This window comes from Cherax quadricarinatus, chromosome 90 (genome assembly GCF_038502225.1).
Source record: "Cherax quadricarinatus isolate ZL_2023a chromosome 90, ASM3850222v1, whole genome shotgun sequence".
In the NCBI taxonomy this organism is placed as follows: Eukaryota; Metazoa; Arthropoda; class Malacostraca; order Decapoda; family Parastacidae; genus Cherax; species Cherax quadricarinatus.
Genome location: NC_091381.1, coordinates 14,077,609 through 14,099,890, shown reverse-complemented (window position 1 = coordinate 14,099,890; position 22,282 = coordinate 14,077,609). Strand labels below are relative to the sequence as shown.

The window sequence follows — 22,282 nt, the reverse complement described above, 5'->3', positions numbered from 1 at the left end:
CACTTAGGTCACAGTACACATACATGTACATGTTTATTTATACACACTCATCTGAGTTTTCTTTGATTTCATCTGAGTTTTCTTTGATTTTATCTTAATAGTTCTTGGTCTTATTACTTTTCCTTTTATATCCATGGGGAAGTGGAATAAGAATCTTTCCTCCGTAAGTCATGCGTGTTGTAAAAGTCAACTAAAATGCCTGGAACAATGGGCTAGTAACCCCTTTTCCTGTAATGATTACTAAAAAGAATAAGAAGAATATTGTCAAAGTGGGAAGTCTGAATGTTCGTGAATGTTGTGCAAATGGTAAGAAAGAGATGATTGTGGATGTTATGAATGAGAAGAAGCTGGATGTCCTGGCTTTAAGTGAAACAAAGCTGAAGGGGGTGGGTGAGTTTCAGTGGAGAGGAATAAATGGGATTTGGTCAGGGGTTTCAAATAGAGTTAGAGCTAAAGAAAGAGTAGCAATAATGTTGAAGGATAAGCTATGGCAGGAAAAGAGGGATTATAAATGTATTAATTGGTTATAGTAAGAGTATGGGCACCTTGAGAAGAGAGAAGTGTAGAGGAGAGAGAGAGAGATTTTGGGAAATGTTGAGTGAATGCGTGGGGAGTTTTGAACCAAGTGTGAAAATCATGGTGGTTGGGGATTTCAATTCTAAAGTGGGCAAAAATGTTGTGGAGGAAGTAGTAGGTAAATTTGGGGTGCCAGGGGTAAATGAAAATGGGGAGCCTTTAATTGAGCTATGTGTAGAAAGAAGTTTGGTAATAAGCAATACATATTTTATGAAGAAGAGGATAAATAAATATAGAAGGTATGATATAGCACGTAATGAAAGTAGTTTGTTAGATTATGTATTGGTGGATAAAAGGTTGATGGGTAGGCTCCAGGATGTACACGTTTATAGAGGGGCAACTGATATATCGGATCATTATTTAGTTGTAGCTACAGTTAGAGTAAGAGGTAGATGGGGAAAGAGGAAAATGGCAACAACAAGCAAAAGGGAGGTGAAAGTGTATAAGCTAAGGGAGGAGGAAGTTCGGGTGAGATATAAGCAACTATTGGCAGAAAGGTGGCCTGGTGTAAGTATGAGTAGTGGGGCGGGGGGGGGGGGGGTTGAAGAGAGTTGGAATAGTTTTAAAAATGCAGTATTAGAATGTGTGGCAGAAGTTTGTGGTTATAGGAGGGTGGGTGCAGGAGGAAAGAGGAGCAATTGGTGGAATGATGAAGTAAAGGGTGTGATAAAAGAGAAAAAGTTAGCTCATGAGAGGATTTCACAAAGCAGAAGTGTTATAAGAGTAGAGTATATGGAGAGCAAAAGAAAGGTGAAGAGAGTGGTGAGAGAGTGCAAAAGGAGAGCAGATGATAGAGTGGGAGAGGCACTGTCAAGGAATTTTAATGAAAATAAGAAAAAAAACTTGGAGTGAGTTAAACTAGTTAAGAAAGCCTAGAGAACCAATGGATTTGTCAGTTAAAAACAGAGTAGGGGAGTTAGTAGATGGGGAGAGGGAGGTTTTGGGTAGATGGCTAGAATATTTTGAGGAACATTTAAATGTCGACGAAGAAAGGGAAGCTGTAATTTCATGCACTGGCCAGGGAGGTATACCATCTTTTAGGAATGAAGAAGAACAGGATGTGAGTGTGGGGGAGGTGCATGAGGCATTACGTAGAATGAAAGGAGGTAAAGCAGCTGGAACTGACGGGATCATAACAGAAATGTTAAAAGCAGGAGGGAATATAGTGTTGGAGTGGTTGGTATTTTTGTTTAATAAATATATGGAAGAGGGGAAGGTACCTAGGGATTGGCAGAGAGCATGTATAGTCCCTTTATATAAAGGGAAGGGGGACAAAAGAGATTGTAAAAATTATTAAGGAACAAGTTTACTGAGTATACCAGGAAAAATGTACGGTAGGGTTATAATTGAAAGAATTAGAGGTTATCTATGGAGGCAAAGAAGGGAATATATGAAAGTATAGTAGTACCAACACTCTCATATGGATGTGAAGCTTGGTTTGTGAATGCCTCAGTGAGGAGGCGGTTGGAGGCAGTGGAGATGTCCTGTCTAAGGGCAATGTGTGGTGTAAATATTTTGCAGAAAATTCGGAGTATGGAAATTAGGAGAAGGTGTGGAGTTAATAAAAGTATTATTCAGAGGGCTGAAGAGGGGTTGTTGAGGTGGTTTCCTCATTTAGAGAGAATGGATCAAAGTAGAATGACATGGAGAGCGTATAAATCTGTAGGGAAAGGAAGGCGGGGTAGGGGTCGTCCTCGAAAAGGTTGGAAGGAAAGGGTAAGGGAGGTTTTGTGGGCGAGGGGCTTGGACTTCCAGCATGCGTGCATGAGCGTGTTTGATAAGAGTGAATGGAGACGAATGGTATTTGGGACCTGACGATCTATTGGAGTGTGAGCAAGGTAATATTTAGTGAAGGGATTCAGGGAAACCGGTTATTTTTGTATAGCCGGACTTGAGTCCCGGAAATGGGAAGTGCAATGCCTGCACTCTAAAGTAAGGGTTCGGGATATTAGCAATTTGGAGGGATATGTTGTGTATCTTTATACGTATATGCTTCTAAACTGTTGTGTTGTGAGTACCTCTGCAAAAACAGTGATTATGTGTGAGCGAGGTGAAAGTGTTGAATGATAATGAAAGCATTTTCTTTTTGGGGATTTTCTGTCTTTTTGGGTCACCCTGCCTCGGTGGGAGACGGCCGACTTGTTGAATATATATATATATATATATATATATATATATATATATATATATATATATATATATATATATGTCGTGCCGAATATGCAAAACTGGTCAATTAGCAAGGACTCATTTAAAATTTAGTCTTTCCTAAAATTTTCTTTTATACGTTTAAAGATATATTTTTTTCATTAATGTTAATGTAAAAATTTATAATTTTGCACCAAAAGGAACTTAGAAAACTTACCTAACCTTATTATAACAAGAACAATTTATTTTAGCCTAACCCAACTAAATATATTTTAGATTTGTTTACAATAATTTAATACTAAACAAACAAAGTGAAATATATTTTTTTCGTTAGGTTCAGAATGATTTTGGCGAAATTATTGCATACACAAATTTTAATTTGTCCTATATGGCAAGATGAGCGTTGCTATTTAAGCCAAGATCGCAAGTTCTGCCTATTCGGCACGACATGTGAACAGGGCTGTGAAGCAGCTGCGTGGGCAGCTGCTTCACAGCCCTGTTGAACGCCGAAACTGAGCTGAGTTGGTTTCAGCATTGCAGCAGCCTCTTGACTCACCCTTCTTACTGCAGTCTTGGCAACTAAGCGCCGAAGGGTGTTGCCCACTGCAATGGGCCTGATTCCTCCATCCTTTTCCGGAGGGCACACAATGAGGCACCAAAGAAAAGGGGTCTGCTGGCCTCTGGGACACTGCCAGGCAGGCACATGTTGGAAACTTTGGTGAGTTTCCAACATGTGCCTGGCTGGCAGTGTCCCAGAGGCCAGCAGACCCCTTTGAGTTCACACAGCAGCCTCTCTGAAACATCACCAAGTGCTGGATTGAGTATTTGTTTTAAGTGTTGAGGCCTTAAACCTGTGAAACCTCCTGCTGAGCACTGTGGAAATGACATAGCAGCTTTATACATATCATATATATATATATATATATATATATATATATATATATATATATATATATATATATATATATATATGCAAAACAACCACTGTGAAAGAATAGAGAAATTCCAAGCGCTTTCGTGACTACTCACATTATCACATTATCCTTGATAATGTGAGTAGTCACGAAAGCGCTTGGAATTTCTCTATTCTTTCACGGTGGTTGTTTTGCATATTCTGAAATCACCTGTTTACTGTGATCTTATTGCATATACATATATATATATATATATATATATATATATATATATATATATATATATATATATATATATATATATATATATATATATATATATATATATATATATATATATATATATGTCGTGCCGAATATGAAAAACTGGTCAATTAGCAAGAACTCATTTAAAATTAAGCCCTTTCTAAAATTTTCTCTTATACGTTTAAAGATATATTTTTTTCATTAATGTTAATGTATTTTTTTTTAATTTTGCACCAATAGAATCTTACAAAACTTACCTAACCTTATTATAACAAGAACAATTTATTTTAGCCTAACCCAACTATATATATTTTAGATTTGTTTACAATAATTTAATACTAAACAAACACAGTGAAATATATTTTTTTCGTTAGGTTCAGAATGATTTTGGCGAAATTATTGCGTACACAAATTTTCGCTTGTCCTATATGGCAAGATGAGCGTTGCTATTTAAGCCAAGATCGCAAGTTCTGCCTATTCGGCACGTTATATATATATATATCTTTCTTTCAACACACCGGCCGTATCCCACCGAGGCGGGGTGGCCCAAAAGGAAAAACGAAAGTTTCTCCTTTTACATTTAGTAATATATACAGGAGAAGGGGTTACTAGCCCCTTGCTCCCGGCATTTTAGTAGCCTCTTACAACACGCATGGCTTACGGAGGAAGAATTCTGTTCCACTTCCCAATGGAGGTAAGAGGAAATAAACAAGAACAAGATCTAGAAAGAAAATAGAAGAAAACCCAAAGGGGTGTGTATATATATGCTTGTACATGTATGTGTAGTGTGACCTAAGTGTAAGTAGAAGTAGCAAGACGTACCTGAAATCTTGCATGTGTATGAGACAGAAAAAAAGACACCAGCAATCCTACCATCGTGTAAAACAATTACAGGCTTCAGTTTTGCACTCACTTGGCAGGACGGTAGTACCTCCCTGGGCGGTTGCTGTCTACCAACCTACTATATATATATACTATATATATATATATATATAACCTACTATATATATATATATATATATATATATATATATATATATATATATATATATATATATATATATATATATATATATATATATAGATATATATATATATATATATATATATACCAATGCGAGTAGGCGGGAATCTAACCCCTGATATTTTAGCATGCACCCTGAGAAGCCCACCAAAATTCCAAGACGCCTTATTTCCCTGAGTCATTAATGTTTCAAACATCAAGTGCGGAACACCACTGGATATGTCATTCCTGATGCGAGCTCATACGTGGCCGTGGAAGCTACAGGACTAATTTCATTCTCCTTCCCTATGGAATACCATATGCTCACAAGTTCTTTATCCTCCCATCTCCTGCTCGCGGCTCCTGGAGTACGTACATCATTAGTGATATTCCTAATTTTGTTTTAACTATTTTCTATACACCCTTTTTTTATCACCTCCTTAGCCTCTTCATCTTCAGAGAACATCTCTGCTAATGATTTTCCTTCTGGACCTCTCTGCTTCTTCTCATTCCTTCATTGTCTCTGCCCATACTATCCTTTCCCTCATTTCCCCATTGTTCCTCAGCTTTTTCAATTCCTCTTCCAGTTTATTTGCCATAATAACTCAATTTACTGGTTTTGCAGCTTCTTCCCTTGCCTGCATATTTCCACTGTTTCCTTGTAAAAAGAATTAAATATTCTCTTCCTACAAATAGCTCTTCATCCCAACTATTATTATATCAAGCGTATACCATCCACCTCCTTCACTTCCTTCCTTCCCTTATTTTTTAATTTTTCATTGATTTTACATTTTTCTTTCACAAATAACTAAGGGGTGGTTCACTTTTCCTGAGCCCCAAATTGATCTCCTGCACAAGAAGAGTCAAGATAGTTGGCTGCAAAGTCCTCTTCAGTTGATGCTTGGTGCATGCAGCAGTGCGTGCGTGTGTGTGTGTGTGTGTATGTGTTGTGTGTGTGTGTGTGTGTTTGTGTGTGTGTCTGTGTGAGTGTGCATGTGTACTCCCCTAATTGCACTCATCTAATTGTAGTTGCAGGGTTCGAATCATAGATCCTGGCCCCGCCTCTTCACTGGTCACTACCAGGTCACTCCCTCCCAGCGTGAGCTTTATCATACCTCTTCTTAAAACTATGTATGGACCCTTCCTTTTCCACCTTCCTTTCTAGACTAATCCACTTCCTGACAACTATGTGACTGAAGAAATACTTCCTAACATCCCTGTGACTCATCTGAGACTTCAACTTCCAATTGTGACTTCTTGCTGGCGTGTCCCATCTCTGAAACATCTTGTCCCTGTCCACCTTGTCGATTCCTCTGAGTATTTTATATGCTGTTATCATGTGCCCCTGTCCCTTCTGTCTTCCAGTGTCATCAGGTCGATTTCCCTTAACCTCTCCTCCTAGGACATGTTCCTTAAATCCGGGACTAGTCTCGTTACAAACCTTTGCACTTTCTCAAATTTCCTAACTTGCTTTGCCAGATGTGGGTTCTAAGGTTATGCTGCATACTCCAACATGGGCCTGATATACACGGTGTACAGAGTCCTAAACGACTCCTTACTGAGATGTCGGAATGCTATTCTTAGGTTTGCTAGTCGCCCGTATGCCGCAGCAGATATTTGGAGATGTGTTCAGTCTAAGATCCTTTGGCACCCTAGACGGTATTTTGTCTGCGGTCTTCTTTGCCCTTCCCGGATCTTCATGACTTTGCACTTGGCGGGGTTGAACTCCAGAAGCCCTTTGCTAGACCAGGCCTGTAGCCTGTCCAGATCCCTTTGTAGTCCTGCCAGGTCCTCCTCCGACTGAATTCTGCTCATTAACTTGACATCATCTGCAAACAGAGACACATCTGACTCTATTCCTTCTGTCATGTCATTCACATATACCAGAAACAGCACCGGCAATAGGACTGAGCCATGTGGAAACCTGCTCGTCACAGGCGCCCACTCCGACACCTCGTCGCGTACCATGACTTGCTGCTCCCTTCCTGTCAGGAATTCTCTGGTTCCTATTATACCTGCCTTGTCCTCCAGCTTTTTCACTAATCTCTTGTACGCAACTGTCAAAAGCCTTCTTACAGTCCAAGAAAATGCAGTTTACCCACTCCTCTCTCTATCTTGTCTTACTGCAGTCACTTTGTCACAGAACTCTAGTAGGAAGAGAATCCAAACACAGAAATGTAATAAACATTGGTTAATGACACAGACAAATGTACTTGAGTGAAATAAAACATTATATGAGAAGCGTGTTGTTTATTTCGGCATCATACAGAGGTCCTCTTCAGCAGAAAACCAATCTTCAGTGTCCCTTTTAATGGTACTTTAGTGATGGTGAAAGGCACTTAAGCGAAAGAATAAGAGCTACTCTCTCTTCTTCCTTGAATCAAACCTTATTACCTCCCAAGTCTACGGTAGTGTATGACACGAGTTTAGCTCTTTTTTTACAGCATGCAAAGGTAAGGAGCGAGAGACTAAAATATCCAATACATGTACGTTGCTTATACTTGGTAATATTCTCACCATCTGAGATTGTTTGTTCCATGATGGTCTGAAAATAAATCATTAGTATTGATCGATCTATTGACTTTCAGCGAAATTGTTATGTTTTTATCTTCAAACTCCAGCACTAAATAAAAAAAAATCATCGCCCAGTTATACTACATGAAGCTGTGACGTAGTGAAGCATAATGAACTTCTCCAAGTATTCCAAGTGTGGAGTATAGTGTACTAAATATTTTATATTAAACAGTGACTGAGGCAGACCAGTTGGTCTGGGACCTGCTGGTCTGCTGCAGTCCAGAAACATCTCTTAAGTTTAAAGAAGTTTTGAGGCGACTTTATTTTCGTTAAAATTTCTCAGTATAAGTTACTTTAAATTCCTTTGTTGTGAGGTAACATGTGCGTCTGGGGATCAGTTGAGTTTTCTTGAAGATATTTAAAAAGTAAAATAATTGAGTTCCACAGTCTGAGGTCAGACACCAAAATATATCCTCGTGATAACATTTTAAAAATCATTTTGATTCAAAATTGTTGTTGGATGAAATATATATATATATATATATATATATATATATATATATATATATATATATATATATATATATATATATATATATATATATATATATATATATATATATTTGAGTGAACTCCCCAGCCCATCATTCCAACCTACGAGGAAAAGAGTTAAATCTAGTTATACAATGTATTTTCTAGGGTAGAAAAATAATATTGTATAGTGCTTGAATTTTACAAAATTTATGTTTGCTTTTTTAGGATAGGTTTCGGTTCAAATTAAAAATAATCCTGAAAAATTTGCGTAACCTTAGCTAAATGTTTTTCCTTCGGATTTTAATTTAAGAATCACAAAATCTTTATCAAAATTTTACAAGCATTCATCTGCGGGACAAAGTTCTCAGCACCATATACAACAAGCCAATCAAAACAAGACTTTGGCTTCCTGCAAGCTTGGCAATTGTTCATAAGGCCTTAGGTCAAAGTTTGAAAAATGCTTCGCTTACAAATATTCTGATAGCTATCGATAGCTAGTTCATGCGGGAGAGAAGATAAAAAAGCTAATTATCAGATGAGTGTAAGTGGCTATGGAGCTGACTGAGCACCAGAGTTTTGTCTGCTCTGACTTGATGTGAAAAGTACTGTATACTTTCTTCCATATTTCTTCGGTGCGACCCTCCTCTGGCCTGAGGTAAATGTATATAAAATATTTCGTTTGTTCTGCAAATTATGAACTTTAACCTAAATATGTAAGTATGTATATACACTGAGAGTATACTTAATCCCTGGTATAGGAATACGAGTGTGTTTGACTGACGTTGAACAGTTATATGTTGCCCTAATGACATTCTGAGTAAACTTTCACCCCAACATACTAACTTATTGTAAAATCTACAGTATTTATAATGAATAACAAGAATCAGTTTTTTTAATATACAGGCCGTTTCTCACCGAGGTAGAGGGATCTCCGAAATGCATCTTGTCCTTCAGTGTGCCGGCACTGTACTTTCCTCCTCCAGGACTAATCTGTCTCGCATGAATCCTTTCACAGATATTACTTTGCTCAAACTGCAACACTATATAAATCTCTCGTCTCCACACATTCCTATGTAACGCTGTCACGCAGGCCCTTAGCACTCAAAAGCTCCTTTACCCCAACTTACTCGCAACATTACCTAGGACGACCAATTACCCCTTTTTCCGTGTATCTCAATATGTTGCACGCTCCTACTTATCCTATTTCTCTCCATAATGTCTGAACCACCTCAGCAACCGCTCCTCAGCCCTTTGTGTAATACTTTTGGTAACCCACATACCTCCTTCTGATCTCCAGGCTCCGAGTTCTTTGCACAAAATTCACACAACACCTTGTTCTCAAAATCAACATCACTTCCTCCAGTCTCATCGCTATAACATTTTAAATCTTGTTTCACACCCATTTAAGAGTGTTGGTACCACTAAACTGGAATACATTTTTTCTCCCCCCTTGTTTTTTCTTACCTCAATGGATAACGTTCTTGCCTCCACAGATGTCTGAAAACACAACCCACATTTTTTCTCCTCGTCACTTCTATGGTTCATTTCATTTTTTATAGACCCATCCGCCTACATTTACTTTCTCTATATTTTCTCTCTCTCTCTCGAGTCTGATGGCCAGTGTTTTATTGTCTACATTTTTTTCTCTCATCTCCTTGCTCTTTCCTATGTTCACTTTTATTTTTTTTCTTTTACTTACGCTCCTAAATTTCTTCACCAATCTTTGTAACTTCTTTTCGGAATCTTCCAAAAGAACTGAGTCATCGGTAAAAAACAACTGTTACAACTCCCTCTTTGTCTCGGATTCCTTATAATTCTTTCTATAAACACTTTAAACAATACTTTATTACCAAACTAAAGATACTAATAAATCGATTCTATATTGTAATTTGATGCTCGAGCATTAAATCGGGAGATTAAGGAAGCATGACAAGCGTTAATATTTTAGTCATTTTTCATTAGATTTCAGTCATAGTAAATGACAGACATCTCCATAAGAGGACGGGTTGCGCTATTCAAACTTGATTCATAGTACAGCATTGTATGTCTTAATTCTATACTTGTCTACAGTAAGATATAGTTCCTGTAATTTGTGTTGCAGCTTGTTGCACGTGGCTTCGCTACTACATCTTCAGTATACATCAGTAACAATGTGGAAACTAGACAGCTGTAAGAGGCTGCTGTTGCTGTTGCTGCTGCTGCTTCTGGCAGCCTCAGTGCTTGCTGTTTCCCTGCCACCCTTCACACCAGCACCGGTGCCACCTCATGCCGTACTATTTGCGGACATGCCCCCTATCACTGTCTTACACCCACAAGCTAACATTATCTCCACTCACCTTCCCTCAACACCACGTGAATCTTACCTCTCATTGACTCAACCTCAAATTCTTCTTCCTGATGAGCTACTTAAGATTAAGCAGCCTTTACAACGCAAGACAAGCGAATTCGCTACGCTAGTATCGTCGAGCAGTTCTCTCACGCCGTCAGCGAGCGAACTTGCTTTGCAGAGACCACCAAGCAGTTTGCTTCAACCTGAAGCTAGTGCTAGAGAGAAGAGGATAGCGACTGCTCGTCTGTTCCTGAGTGCTTCTAGGGATATGAATGAGGAATCTCTGGCAGCCTTGATGACCACCTTGGTTAGGAGGGAGCTAGCCGACTGCTTCCTGGTGATAGTCGCTGATACAAGATACATTGGTTCCTACGCTGTTGACCAACTTGCTCGTCTCCCTAACTATAAACAGGTCAGGAAAAAATGAAGATTTTTACACGATTTGGTATTCATTTGTGTAGCTTAATTTAAAATTTATATTAGATTCTCTTTTCTCAGTTATAGTAACACTTAAGACCTGAATGAATTTAATAGTTAAGGAAAACGGTACATGTTCCCTAAAATGTGTCCCGAGTAATAGAAATAAATATTTATCAATTTTTTAAATTTTTATCAAATGTGAAATATTGTAAAAAAAAAAATATCAAAATACATCCTTTAAATTTATTTAGTCTCCACGAAGAGGTGCTTCTCAGTGTTTACCTGGAATTTACCTGGAGAGAGTTTCTGGGGTCAACGCCCCCGCGGCCAGGTCTGAGACTAGACCTCTTGGTGGATCAAGGTCTGATCAACCAGGCTGTTACTACTGGCCGCACGCAAACTGGCGTACAAACCACAGCCCAACTGGTCAGTTACTGACTTTAGGTGCCTGTCCAGTGCCTTCTTAAAGACAGCCAGGGGCCTATAACAGCGCTGACTTGAGCTTTTCAGCTTTTTCCCTCACCGGTGTTCATTTGTAACTTCAAATGGCCTTCAAATTTTCACTGCTGTAAGACTGTAACTAGACAGATGGTCATGTAGTTATTTCAAGTGCAGGTGTTCTCTGGGCATTTATATGTAGACCAACTATTCCCAGATTTTATTTCCGTGAGACAACTTCAGAGATCCTCATTATTGTTCTTCAGACTTTCAGCGCTGTTGTTTCCTGCTTAGAAAAAGAATGGAATTGTTATTGATGACTTTATACCAATTACGAGAACATTATTAAAAGTGTGTAACTATTTTATCATGAAATAACATGAATTTGCCTCGCATTTATAAATTTAGCAATTTTCTGACAAACTTATACTTGGATTCGCTGGTTTCCGAAAATAACCGTAGAAGGTCTTTTCTGACCTTCCAAACACTCAACAATGGTGGTCATTCTGCAAAGAATTTGCTTAATAATAAAAGTCACGCTAGTGTAGGTGGGACAATTCATCCAAAATCTGCACATGGGAGAGGAACATTACTAAGACATTATTAACAGTCTTGCCACAATGTCAAGACACAGATGGAGCAGTGTACCTTGTAATTTGCAACCAAACAAGCAAACGGGCTACTGCATGGATTATGTGCAACTTCTGTGGGAAATGGGTCCACGCATCTTGTGTTGATATTCAGGAATTATCTACAAGAGATAAACCAGGGAAGTGTTTTTGGGTATGCCCAAAGGAGATCCTCTAGGAGAAAAAAATCACATTGGTATTAAAAGATAAAAACATGAAAACGGCCTTCATAGTAAACCTTACAGCATTCTATAACAAATGGTAAAATAAAAGGACTATGCCAGATGATGCTGTCGCCCCTGGTGCAGCTACTGTCCTGGCAGACAGTTACTGTAAGAATAGAGAAATGAAAGTTGGTGGCCCAGAGGGAGGCAGGAGCTCTAGTGGGGAAACAGGTGTAGGCAAGGACATGCAAAAACCAATGTTACAAACTAGCAATACCACCGGAGAGAGTAAACAAGGGGATGCTCCGAGAAATAGTGAAGATAAAATACCTGAAATAATTGGTGAAGGCACCACTGGTAGTAAAAGTGCTGAAAATAATAATGAGACAGGAAAACACACAGTAGGGAATGCAGTCACAAAAAAAGGCAAACAGAAACAGGCCTATGCAAATTATATGCATTAGGTATCTGCAGACATGGAATATCTGGAAAAACAGATGGGGCGTGCAGCTTTGACCACTCCAGGAAATGCCGTGCCCATATGACAACAGGAGAATGCAACTTTCCTTCCAGACCATGGGAAAAGCTGGGTAGCCACAGCCACTCCAGAGAGAGAAAGGTTTTTTATACCGCCAGGAAGGAAAGAAAACTGCAGGAAATGACAGAAACCGAACACTAACTCCGATCATTTCTGGAGTGGAATCACAGTCGATGGCCTCTACACCAAAACAACATACATTAGTGCCAGGAAAAAAAGACCCTCCCCCCATACCACCAATGCTACCAGTCCGACGACATTAATCTTTGCAAATATACAGGGTCTAAAGCAGACAACGAACAACAAAATACCTTTCATCCATGGACTGCTTAGAGTCAAACACAATGTTTGCTGTTTTCACAGAGGCCACATAAAGGATCATTTTGACAATGAAATATGGAACCCAGGTTACAACCTATACAGATGCGACAGAGTGAACAGGCAAAAGGGAGGGAGGGGTTGGCCTGTATATCACAGAGTCACTTTTAAGCTTGGAACTACTAAATGTCTCAAATGATGTAGTTGAAGTTTTGGCAGTAAAGATCGAGAACCAAAACCTGGTCATTGTGGTTGTATACAAGCCTCCGGATGCAACTTTTCAACAATTTCAGGAACAACTTTTGAAAATTGACGACTGTCTGGAAAATCTTCCAGCTCCTGCCCCCAACATCTTACTCCTGAGGGATTTTAACCTAAGGCACCTTAAATGTAGGAATGTAGCAAATAATACCGTAGCAGAGATAAGACCAGGAGGCAGCTCAGATGAAAAGTCGTACAAAGCTTTTAAATCTCTGCACCAAATTCACCTTAAACCAGCAAATAATAGAGCCTGCAAGACTGGAGAATACACTGGACCTCATCGTCACTAACAATGATGATCTGATACGAAATATTACCATATTGAAAACAATATACTCAGATCACAACATAATAGAGGTTCAGACATGAATGTACGAGGCCCCAGACCGACAAAATGTGATCAGTCACGAGGGAGCCTTCACCAAATTCAATTTCAATAACAAAAAACATAAGGTGGGACCAACTAACCAAGTCCTAAATGATATAAACTGGGAAGATAACCTGAGCAACACGGATCCAAACCTACGTCTAGAATAAATTAACTGTGTGGCACTCGAGGTTTGCTCAAGGCATATTCCTTTAAGGAAAAGGAAGAGAAGATATAAATTAGAAAAAGAAAGGCGCTCCCTATACAGACGAAGGCAAAGAATAAAAGAGTGGCTAAAAGAGGCCAATGTATCTGTAATACAGAGGGAGACACTGGTTAGAGAAGTAGCACTAGTCAAGAAACGCGGGAAGAACTAAAAGCAAAAAAAAAAAAGAAATTGAAAGAAACCCAAAATATTTCTTTTCTTATGCCAAATCAAAGTCGAGAACAACATCCAGTATAGAGCCTCTACTTGAACGAGAAGGGTTCTACACAGATGACAGCAAAGAAATAAGCGAGCTACTCAAGTCTCAACATGACTCGGTTTTTAGCGAGCCGCTAACCAGATTTAGAGTCGAGGACCTAAATGAATTTTATATGAGAGAGACACAGAATTTGGCAGACTCGAACTTATCTGATATTACTATGACTCCAAATGACATCAAAAACGCGATAAATGACATGCCCATACACTCTGCCCAGACTCAAGGAACTCTGTGTTCATCAAGAACCGCAAGAAGCCCCTATCATTTGCTTTTAACATCCTATGGAGAGGGAGCATGAACACAGGGGTCGTCCCAAAGCTGCAAAAAACAACAGACATAGCCCCACTCCACAAAGGAGGCAGTAAAGCAATAGCAAAGAACTACAGACTGATAGCACTAACGTTCCATATCATAAAACTCTTCAAAAGGGTTCTAAGACGCAGATAGATTTATAACTTCCTAACCAATAGAACACAAAGAGTAATAGTAAACAGAGTAAAGTCTGAGGCAGCTACAGTGAAAAGCTCTGTTCCACAAGGCACAGTACTCGCTCCCATCCTATTCCTCATTCTCATATTGACATAGACAGATAAATAAGCCATAGCTCCATGTCTTCCTTTGCGGATGACACCCGAATTGCCATGAGAGTGTCCTTCATCGAAGACACTGCAACTCTCCAAGCGGACATCAACCAAATCTTCAAATTGGCCACAGAAAACATTATGAAATTCAGTGAAGAGAAATTTTAACTACTCAGATATGGAAATTTTGAGGAAAATAAAACTGTATCTGGATATACAACAAATTCTAACCACTCAATAGAGCGAAAAACTAATGTAAAGAACCTGGGAGTGATAATGTCAGAGGATCTCACCATCAAAATCAACAATAATGTATCTACCTCATCTGCTAGAAAAATGATAGGATGGATAATGAGAACCTTCAAAACTAGGGACACCAAGCCCATGATGATTCTCTTCAGATCGCTTGTTCTCTCTAGGCTGGAATACTGCTGTACACTCACTACCCCCCTTCAAAGCAGGAGAAATTGCTGACCTAGTGAGCATACAGAGAACTTTCACAGCACACTAAGTACGATAAAGCACCTAAATTACTAGGAACGGTTGAAGTCTCTTGATCTGTATTCTCTGGAACGCAGGTGAAAAAGATGCATGATAATAAACACTTGGAAAATCCTAGAGGCATTAGTACCAAACTTGCACACGAAAATCACTCCCTATGAATTCAAAAGACTCGGCAGGAGAGGCACCATTTTCCCAATGAAAAGCAGGGGCTCCACGTGTACACTGAGAGACAACTCAATAAGTGTCAGGGGTCCAAGACTGTTCAATTGCCTCCTAGCATACATAAGGGGGATTACCAATAGATCTCTGACTGTCTTCAAGAAAGCGATGGACAGGCACCTAAAGTCAGTACCTGATCAGCCGGGCTGTGGTTCTTGCCTCGGTTTACATGCGGCAAGCAGTAACAGCCGGGTTGATCAGACTCTGATCCACCACGAGGCCTGGTCTCAGACCCTGCCACGTGGGCGTTGACCCTCTAAACCCTCTCCGGGTATACTCCAGGTATGTAGTTTGGAATGAGAAACACATACCATGATTAAGTTTCCTTGAGCAAACCCTTTTCTTCCTAACCTGATTAAAATACTTTGAGTGAGTTCATATTATAAAGGTTAATGTTGTGTTACGTGTCTTGGTCTTGTCTTGTCATGTCGCTACCTCTACCTACTTGTGCTATGCAGCCACACATGACCACACAATCACATGAAAAATAATGAAGCAGAAACACGCTATGTCAATGTTACTCAACCTGGCAACTGAAAAATGGTCGTCTCTGCGACAAAACAACTATGAGAAATTATCCACTTTTGTGCTTCCTCCCGATAATAAAATAGTTCTGAAGAATGTTTGCTAACCTGTTGTATATCCTGATATTTGTAGCACACTCGTTCTAAGGCAAAGAAGACGTGTATCTCTTTCAGTATCAGTTGGTATTGGTAAGAGATCTGCTTTTATGCAAGCAATATCAATAAAAATCTTTTAACTAATATTGATCAGGGGCCACCATCCTGTGGCTCTACAGATGTGTTTTTTTTTTTTTTAACAAATTTTTTGCTTCCCTCAACACTCATATTTCACCAATTTGCAGACTGTGAAGCCAGATTAATATCGCATCAGAGTACGCATGTGACAATCATGATAGTCAATTTATGTTTCTTTGATTTAAATTGGGGTGTCTCAGGAAGAGGAGATGACCTGTGCCAGTGATGAGTTGACTTTTATCAGTGGCGAGTTGATCTTACGTGATAAATTGAACTGTGTCCAGTGAAGACCTGCTCAGCTATTTTTTCTGTACTGGAGTGTTAAAGAGGGGTTCTGCGAACTTCAGGAGGAAGTAAAGCTGCAGGATGATAGGAGGAAGATAGAGCTGCATAGAGGAAATATTCATTCCAGGAGCAACATCTTTGAGCCCCGCTACAACAAAGTGTTGACTATCCTAGTCGGTGAGGGAATCTGTCACAGCGACTGGCAACTGGCGGGAAGCACAAAATCTTTATGTGTGATGCTCGATGAATGCAGTTCGACCCCGAAGAATGACACCACTTAAGGAAAGAACATTGTTCTTGTCGTGGACAATCAGATAAGGCTTATAAAAAAGGCTATATGTTTGAAAGACAGGAGTAAAAGTTGGAATGTTCTTTTCCTGGGGCCAGGATGTATACAGGCCGTCTTGACCTCATTGTGGAATCAACCCTGTTTGGTATAAGCTTTGATATGTGATACCGAGAAGTGGTTAAAAACACTTCAGATTAAACTCTAGGATATATTTAGTCCAGGGACCTTGATCTCTTTTATATATAAGAAGACAATATGATAAACAATCACCTTATCAAATATCGAGAGGATGAACTCACTGGTATTAGAAGTATGTTCCACAGACATACCGTTACAAAGGAAAGGAAAAGGTGCAGGTATAATAGGAAGAGGCGTTCCTTCTATAGGCAGCAGGCGTTCTGAAGAACGAAAACTAATACTGGTTAGACAATTAGAAAACCATTAGCTCAAATTGTATGCATCAAACAGAGTCCACGAGAGACACTGAGTTAAAAATGAAATTTAGAAAAATTAAAAATACATCATATATGGAAAATCCAGCTGAAAGCAAATATAGTATCGTGCTTTTAATTAAAGGAAATAGGACATACATTGAAGACAACAAAGATACGAGTGAAATTTTTATGTACCAGATCGACTCATTGTCAAGTGAGCCATTAATCGGCCTCAAGATTAACGACCCAAATGAGTTCAGGTTCAATTAAGCAGGTTTGCCAGGACGGTTCCTGGCCAGGCCTTTTCCATGTCGTGACCCGGCAGTGGCTCCCGAAGGAGTGTCGGAGTTTATACATGTAATATACCGTTTACAATCCTTTGACAGGGCATTCGTGTCAAGTGGAGTACCGTTTAGAGTCCTAGACGGGGAGAAGGGAGGCAGACCTGTGACAAGGGCATGGTGGGTCTTCTTCAGCACAAGTGGTGTAGCAGTTTGCTAAAATCACTGGCGACACCCTACAGCTGGGACTTTTAACTCTCAAAATCTGTGCTCCGTTTAAGCCATTCCTGGCGTTCGGGCCGCAGCTCAAGCGCCTGAGCGTCTCATGGAATCACAGCATTTGTACAACCTAGGTAAGCATAGATTCAGAACAAGTTATTCTTGTATTCACTTGAAAGCAAGCAAAATGCAAATGTAGCACACTTGTCAATAGCCTTTGACAAGTGTGGCCATTGGGTAAAGGCACACAAAATATCTGCAAAAGGATTAAAAGGGTAAATGCTCAAATGGAAATTTAACTTCTTAACAAAGAGAAGCCAAAGCGTAATAGTAACAAAATGAAATCAAGAGCTGCTACAGTGTAAAACTTGTGTTCCTCAAGGCTCGGTACTCGCCCCACCTCTCTTGTTCTCATATCTGTCATTAACAGAAATATAAATCATACCACTTTATGATCTTTTGCAGACGATACTAGAAATTTTATGAAAGTGGCATCAATAGTAGATACAGTGAGCTTCCAAACCGATATAAAAAATCTTCCAGTAGATGACTGAGAACAAATTTCAGAAAAATTTGTCACCGAATAACAGAGGAAAGAAAACAAGGTGTGAGTACAAGAGAAATTCAAACCACTCAGAAGCCAATAAGAAGAATCTATATCAAGTTATCGTACAGAAACCAAAATTGGGAATGGTCAGTATTATACTGACAAGAGAGAACCTGAACTTGCCAGTAGTTCCATGACCCTTCCTCATTTTATAGTCCACCAGAGGTGAAAATTTGAAGATAGTGATCTAAGGCGTTTACTGGGTATACAAGAAAACCTTGGGTAGTGAGTTTGGTTTACAGTCTGTGGATTATACAAAGGGTTATTAAGAGCACAGGAGAATGAAAAGACCTGTATGGTTATGTAAGGTAAGGAAAAAAACCGCGTGAAAAAAATATAAAATGAAACAAATTAAACTTGTGAACTTTAACAACGACATAAAATGAGTGTTTTAATGCTTAGTAATTTCTGTTCATTTTTCCGTTTTATTCTATACAAATTTCTATACACTCCTTTAAGACAAAACATTTGATTTTAAAGATATTTTAAATTACACAACTTTTAGAAGCCACGAGACAAGACCAGCGGGTGGGAAGAAGAAACACTTTCAAAATGTGCACCAAGACAGTTCCATAAATAATCTATAACATTCTCGACTTAACATTGATGAGTTTTTAAAGGATTGAAACTGATTTGATAAAAATTACAGTGTAAAGCAGTATAATAAGGAAACATTCCACCACTAATAATTTGACGGTGACAACAAAAGATGGTCTCCAGTTATCATAGAGTCCAATAATTCCAAGTTCATTGACTATAAGAGTAAATTTGTATTCATGTACTTTTCTTAAGGTGCATCAGTCATTAAAGATTGATGCCGTTTACAAGTTATTCTCTGTCTATATCATGAAGAATATACTACGACACCAATTTTAAATTACACTGGCATATTATTTTCAGAATATGATAAGGTGTCCGGCAGGTGAAAACTTTGAGCATGTTTCCTTACACTTGCTACCCTTCTTTGACTATCTGTAAATTAGGTGAATTCGCAGGTGCATTCGTTTTTTTTCTGTTTTATAAGAAATCTGTCCAATGTGGTTTGTGTCTGCCAATCCTTCATAATCTAAAGTGTTCAACCACATTATCACTGAAGGAATTGATGTTGTGGCTCAACAGAGCAATGTCACGGCGCCATTTCTCCACTCTGCTCTGTGTTTTAGACCAAAAAGAAAACAGCTCTTTAAGTTCAGCAGTGGAAATTTTGTCATTGCGGACCTCCTCTTTAATATTCTGTGACGAAAAATTTTCTGCCAGTTCCTCCTCCTGCTCCTTGAGAAGATCTTGGATTTCTTCTGTTTTGAATTCGTGGACATTTATTAACTGGTTCACCTCTAACCCACACAGACCCACCTAGAGAGATGATTTCCTGAACCACTGCTCTGCCTTAGAGACTGCTTGCCACAGGGTCAGGCCACACATTCTTTCAAGCAGAGTTAATTGTCCTTTGGGAAACATCTCCCAAGGCTGTAATTATCAGACTCACGCATCGGAGCATATTGAACTGACTCTTCCAAAAGTCTCTGAGAGTTAGATGAGTGTCAGAGGTCACTTCAAAGCACTTTTGAAACAGGGCTTTCGACACTAACTGGATGGTAAACAAGCCAGCGTGTTCGGACTCCAGAAAATCATTCAAAGACCGGGACAAATTTTTCTGAAGAAAAGTGTTTGAATCCCGGTTTGTACGAGGTCCGGTATGTTCGAACACCGAGGTTCCTGTACTGTGTATTAGTCGACTGTTGGGGTCGCATCCCAAGGGCTGGGCTTCCCAAAGAGTTGATGTTAAGTAATGCTCTTACCCTGTAAAACTGATCTGTATAAAAGTATCGCAACCTTAATCTGTGTAACTACATTTGTGTTGATAGTTTAAAGCCGATTAGGAGAGGTTTTTACAAGTTACTGGTAAAATATCTATGCATTCTTGATCAGAGGTACCAGCTCATGCTACTGGTTGAAGGCATCATTCTAAGTTATAGTTCACTGGCAGTGGCTTCATATATTAAAAAAAATATGCCAAAACTTCGTCCACGGTTTAATGTGAAATTCATATTTGTAGGTGACAATTTGACTATTATACGTGTAAAATAATGTGAAAATTTTATTTCCGTTAAATCACGTTAAATAATTTTCAGTTTACCTCCCCTAGAGGCAGTGTTGTTGATCCTAGACCCCAGGCGCTGCAGTGTTGTTGATCCTAGAGGCAGTGTTGTTGATCCTAGAGGCAGTGTTGTTGATCCTAGATTGCCGAGCAGTGTTGTTGATCCTAGAGGCAGTGTTGTTGATCCTAGAGGCAGTGTTGTTGATCCTAGAGGCAGTGTTGTTGATCCTAGAGGCAGTGTTGTTGATCCTAGAGGCAGTGTTGTTGATCCTAGAGGCAGTGTTGTTGATCCTAGAGGCAGTGTTGTTGATCCTAGAGGCAGTGTTGTTGATCCTAGAGGCAGTGTTGTTGATCCTAGAAGCAGTGTTGTTGATGCTAGAGGCAGTGTTGTTGATCCTAGAGGCAGTGTTGTTGATCCTAGAGGCAGTGTTGTTGATCCTAGAGGCAGTGTTGTTGATCCTAGAGGCAGTGTTGTTGATCCTAGAGGCAGTGTTGTTGATCCTAGAGGCAGTGTTGTTTATCCTAGAGGCAGTGTTGTTGATCCTAGAGGCAGTGTTGTTGATCCTAGATTCAGTGTTCTTGATCCTAGAAGCAGTGTTGTTGATGCTAGAGGCAGTGTTGTTGATGCTAGAGGCAGTGTTGTTGATCCTAGAGGCAGTGTTGTTGATCCTAGAGGCAGTGTTGTTGATCCTAGAGGCAGTGTTGTTGATGCTAGAGGCAGTGTTGTTGATCCTAGAGGCAGTGTTGTTGATCCTAGAGGCAGTGTTGTTGATGCTAGAGGCAGTGTTGTTGATCCTAGAGGCAGTGTTGTTGATCCTAGAGGCAGTGTTGTTGATCCTAGAGGCAGTGTTGTTGATCCTAGAGGCAGTGTTGTTGATCCTATAGGCAGTGTTGTTGATCCTAGACGCAGTGTTGTTGATCCTAGAAGCAGTGTTGTTGATCCTAGAGGCAGTGTTATTGATCCTAGAAGCAGTGTTGTTGATCCTAGAGGCAGTGTTGTTGATCCTAGAAGCAGTGTTGTTAATGCTAGAGGCAGTGGTGTTGATCCTAGAAGCAGTGTTGTTGATGCTAGAGGCAGTGTTGTTGATCCTAGAAGCAGTGTTGTTGATGCTAGAGGCAGTGTTGTTGATCCTAGAGGCAGTGTTATTGATCCTAGAGGCAGTGTTGTTGATGCTAGAGGCAGCGTTGTTGATCCTAGAGGCAGTGTTATTGATCCAAGAAGCAGTGTTGTTGATCCTAGAGGCAGTGTTGTTGATCCTAGAGTCAGTGTTGTTGATCCTAGAGGCAGAGTTGTTGATCCTAGAGGCAGTGTTGTTGAACCTAGAAGCAGTGTTGTTGATCCTAGAGGCAGTGTTGTAGATCCTAGAGGCAGTGTTATTGATCCTAGAAGCAGTGTTGTTGATCCTAGAAGCAGTGTTGTTGATCCTAGAGACAGTGTTGTCTATCCTAGAGGCAGTGTTGTTGATCCTAGAGGCAATGTTGTTGATCCTAGAGGCAGTGTTGTTGATCCTAGAGGCAGTGTTGTTGATCCTAGAAACAGTGTTCTTGATCCTAGAGGCAGTGTTATTGATCCTAGAAGAAGTGTTGTTGATCCTAGAGGCAGTGGTGTTGTTCCTAGAAGCAGTGTTGTTGATCCTAGAGGCAGTGTTGTTGATCCTAGAGGCAGTGTTGTTGATCCTAGAAACAGTGTTGTTGATCCTAGAGGCAGTGTTATTGATCCTAAAAGCAGTGTTGTTGATCCTAGAGGCAGTGGTGTTGATCCTAGAAGCAGTGTTGTTGATCCTAGAGGCAGTGTTGTTGATCCTAGAGGCAGTGTTGTTGATCCTAGAGGCAGTGTTGTTGATCCTAGAGGCAGTGTTGTTGATCCTAGAGGCAGTGTTGTTGATCCTAGAGGCAGTGTTGTTGATCCTAGAGGCAGTGTTGTTGATCCTAGAGGCAGTGTTGTTGATCCTAGAGGCAGTGTTGTTGATCCTAGAGGCAGTGTTGTTGATCCTAGAGGCAGTGTTGTTGATCCTAGAGGCAGTGTTGTTGATCCTAGAGGCAGTGTTATTGATCCTAGAGTCAATGTTGTTGATCCTAGAGGCAGTGTTGTTGATCCTAGAGGCAGTGTTGTTGATCCTAGA

At 39.8% G+C, this 22,282-nt stretch overlaps 1 protein-coding gene across 1 annotated transcript in view; it reads left to right on the top strand.

The window, feature by feature from the left end:
* Nucleotides 1–10,046: 10,046 nt before the first annotated feature.
* LOC128693266 (uncharacterized) overlaps nt 10,047–22,282 on the top strand; it is a 181,146-nt gene continuing 168,910 nt past the window's right edge. The window contains exon 1 of the mRNA XM_070104250.1: nt 10,047–10,676. Coding sequence (XP_069960351.1) covers nt 10,086–10,676 — 591 coding nt within the window. The 5' untranslated portion in view covers nt 10,047–10,085. The remainder of the gene's footprint in view (nt 10,677–22,282) is intronic.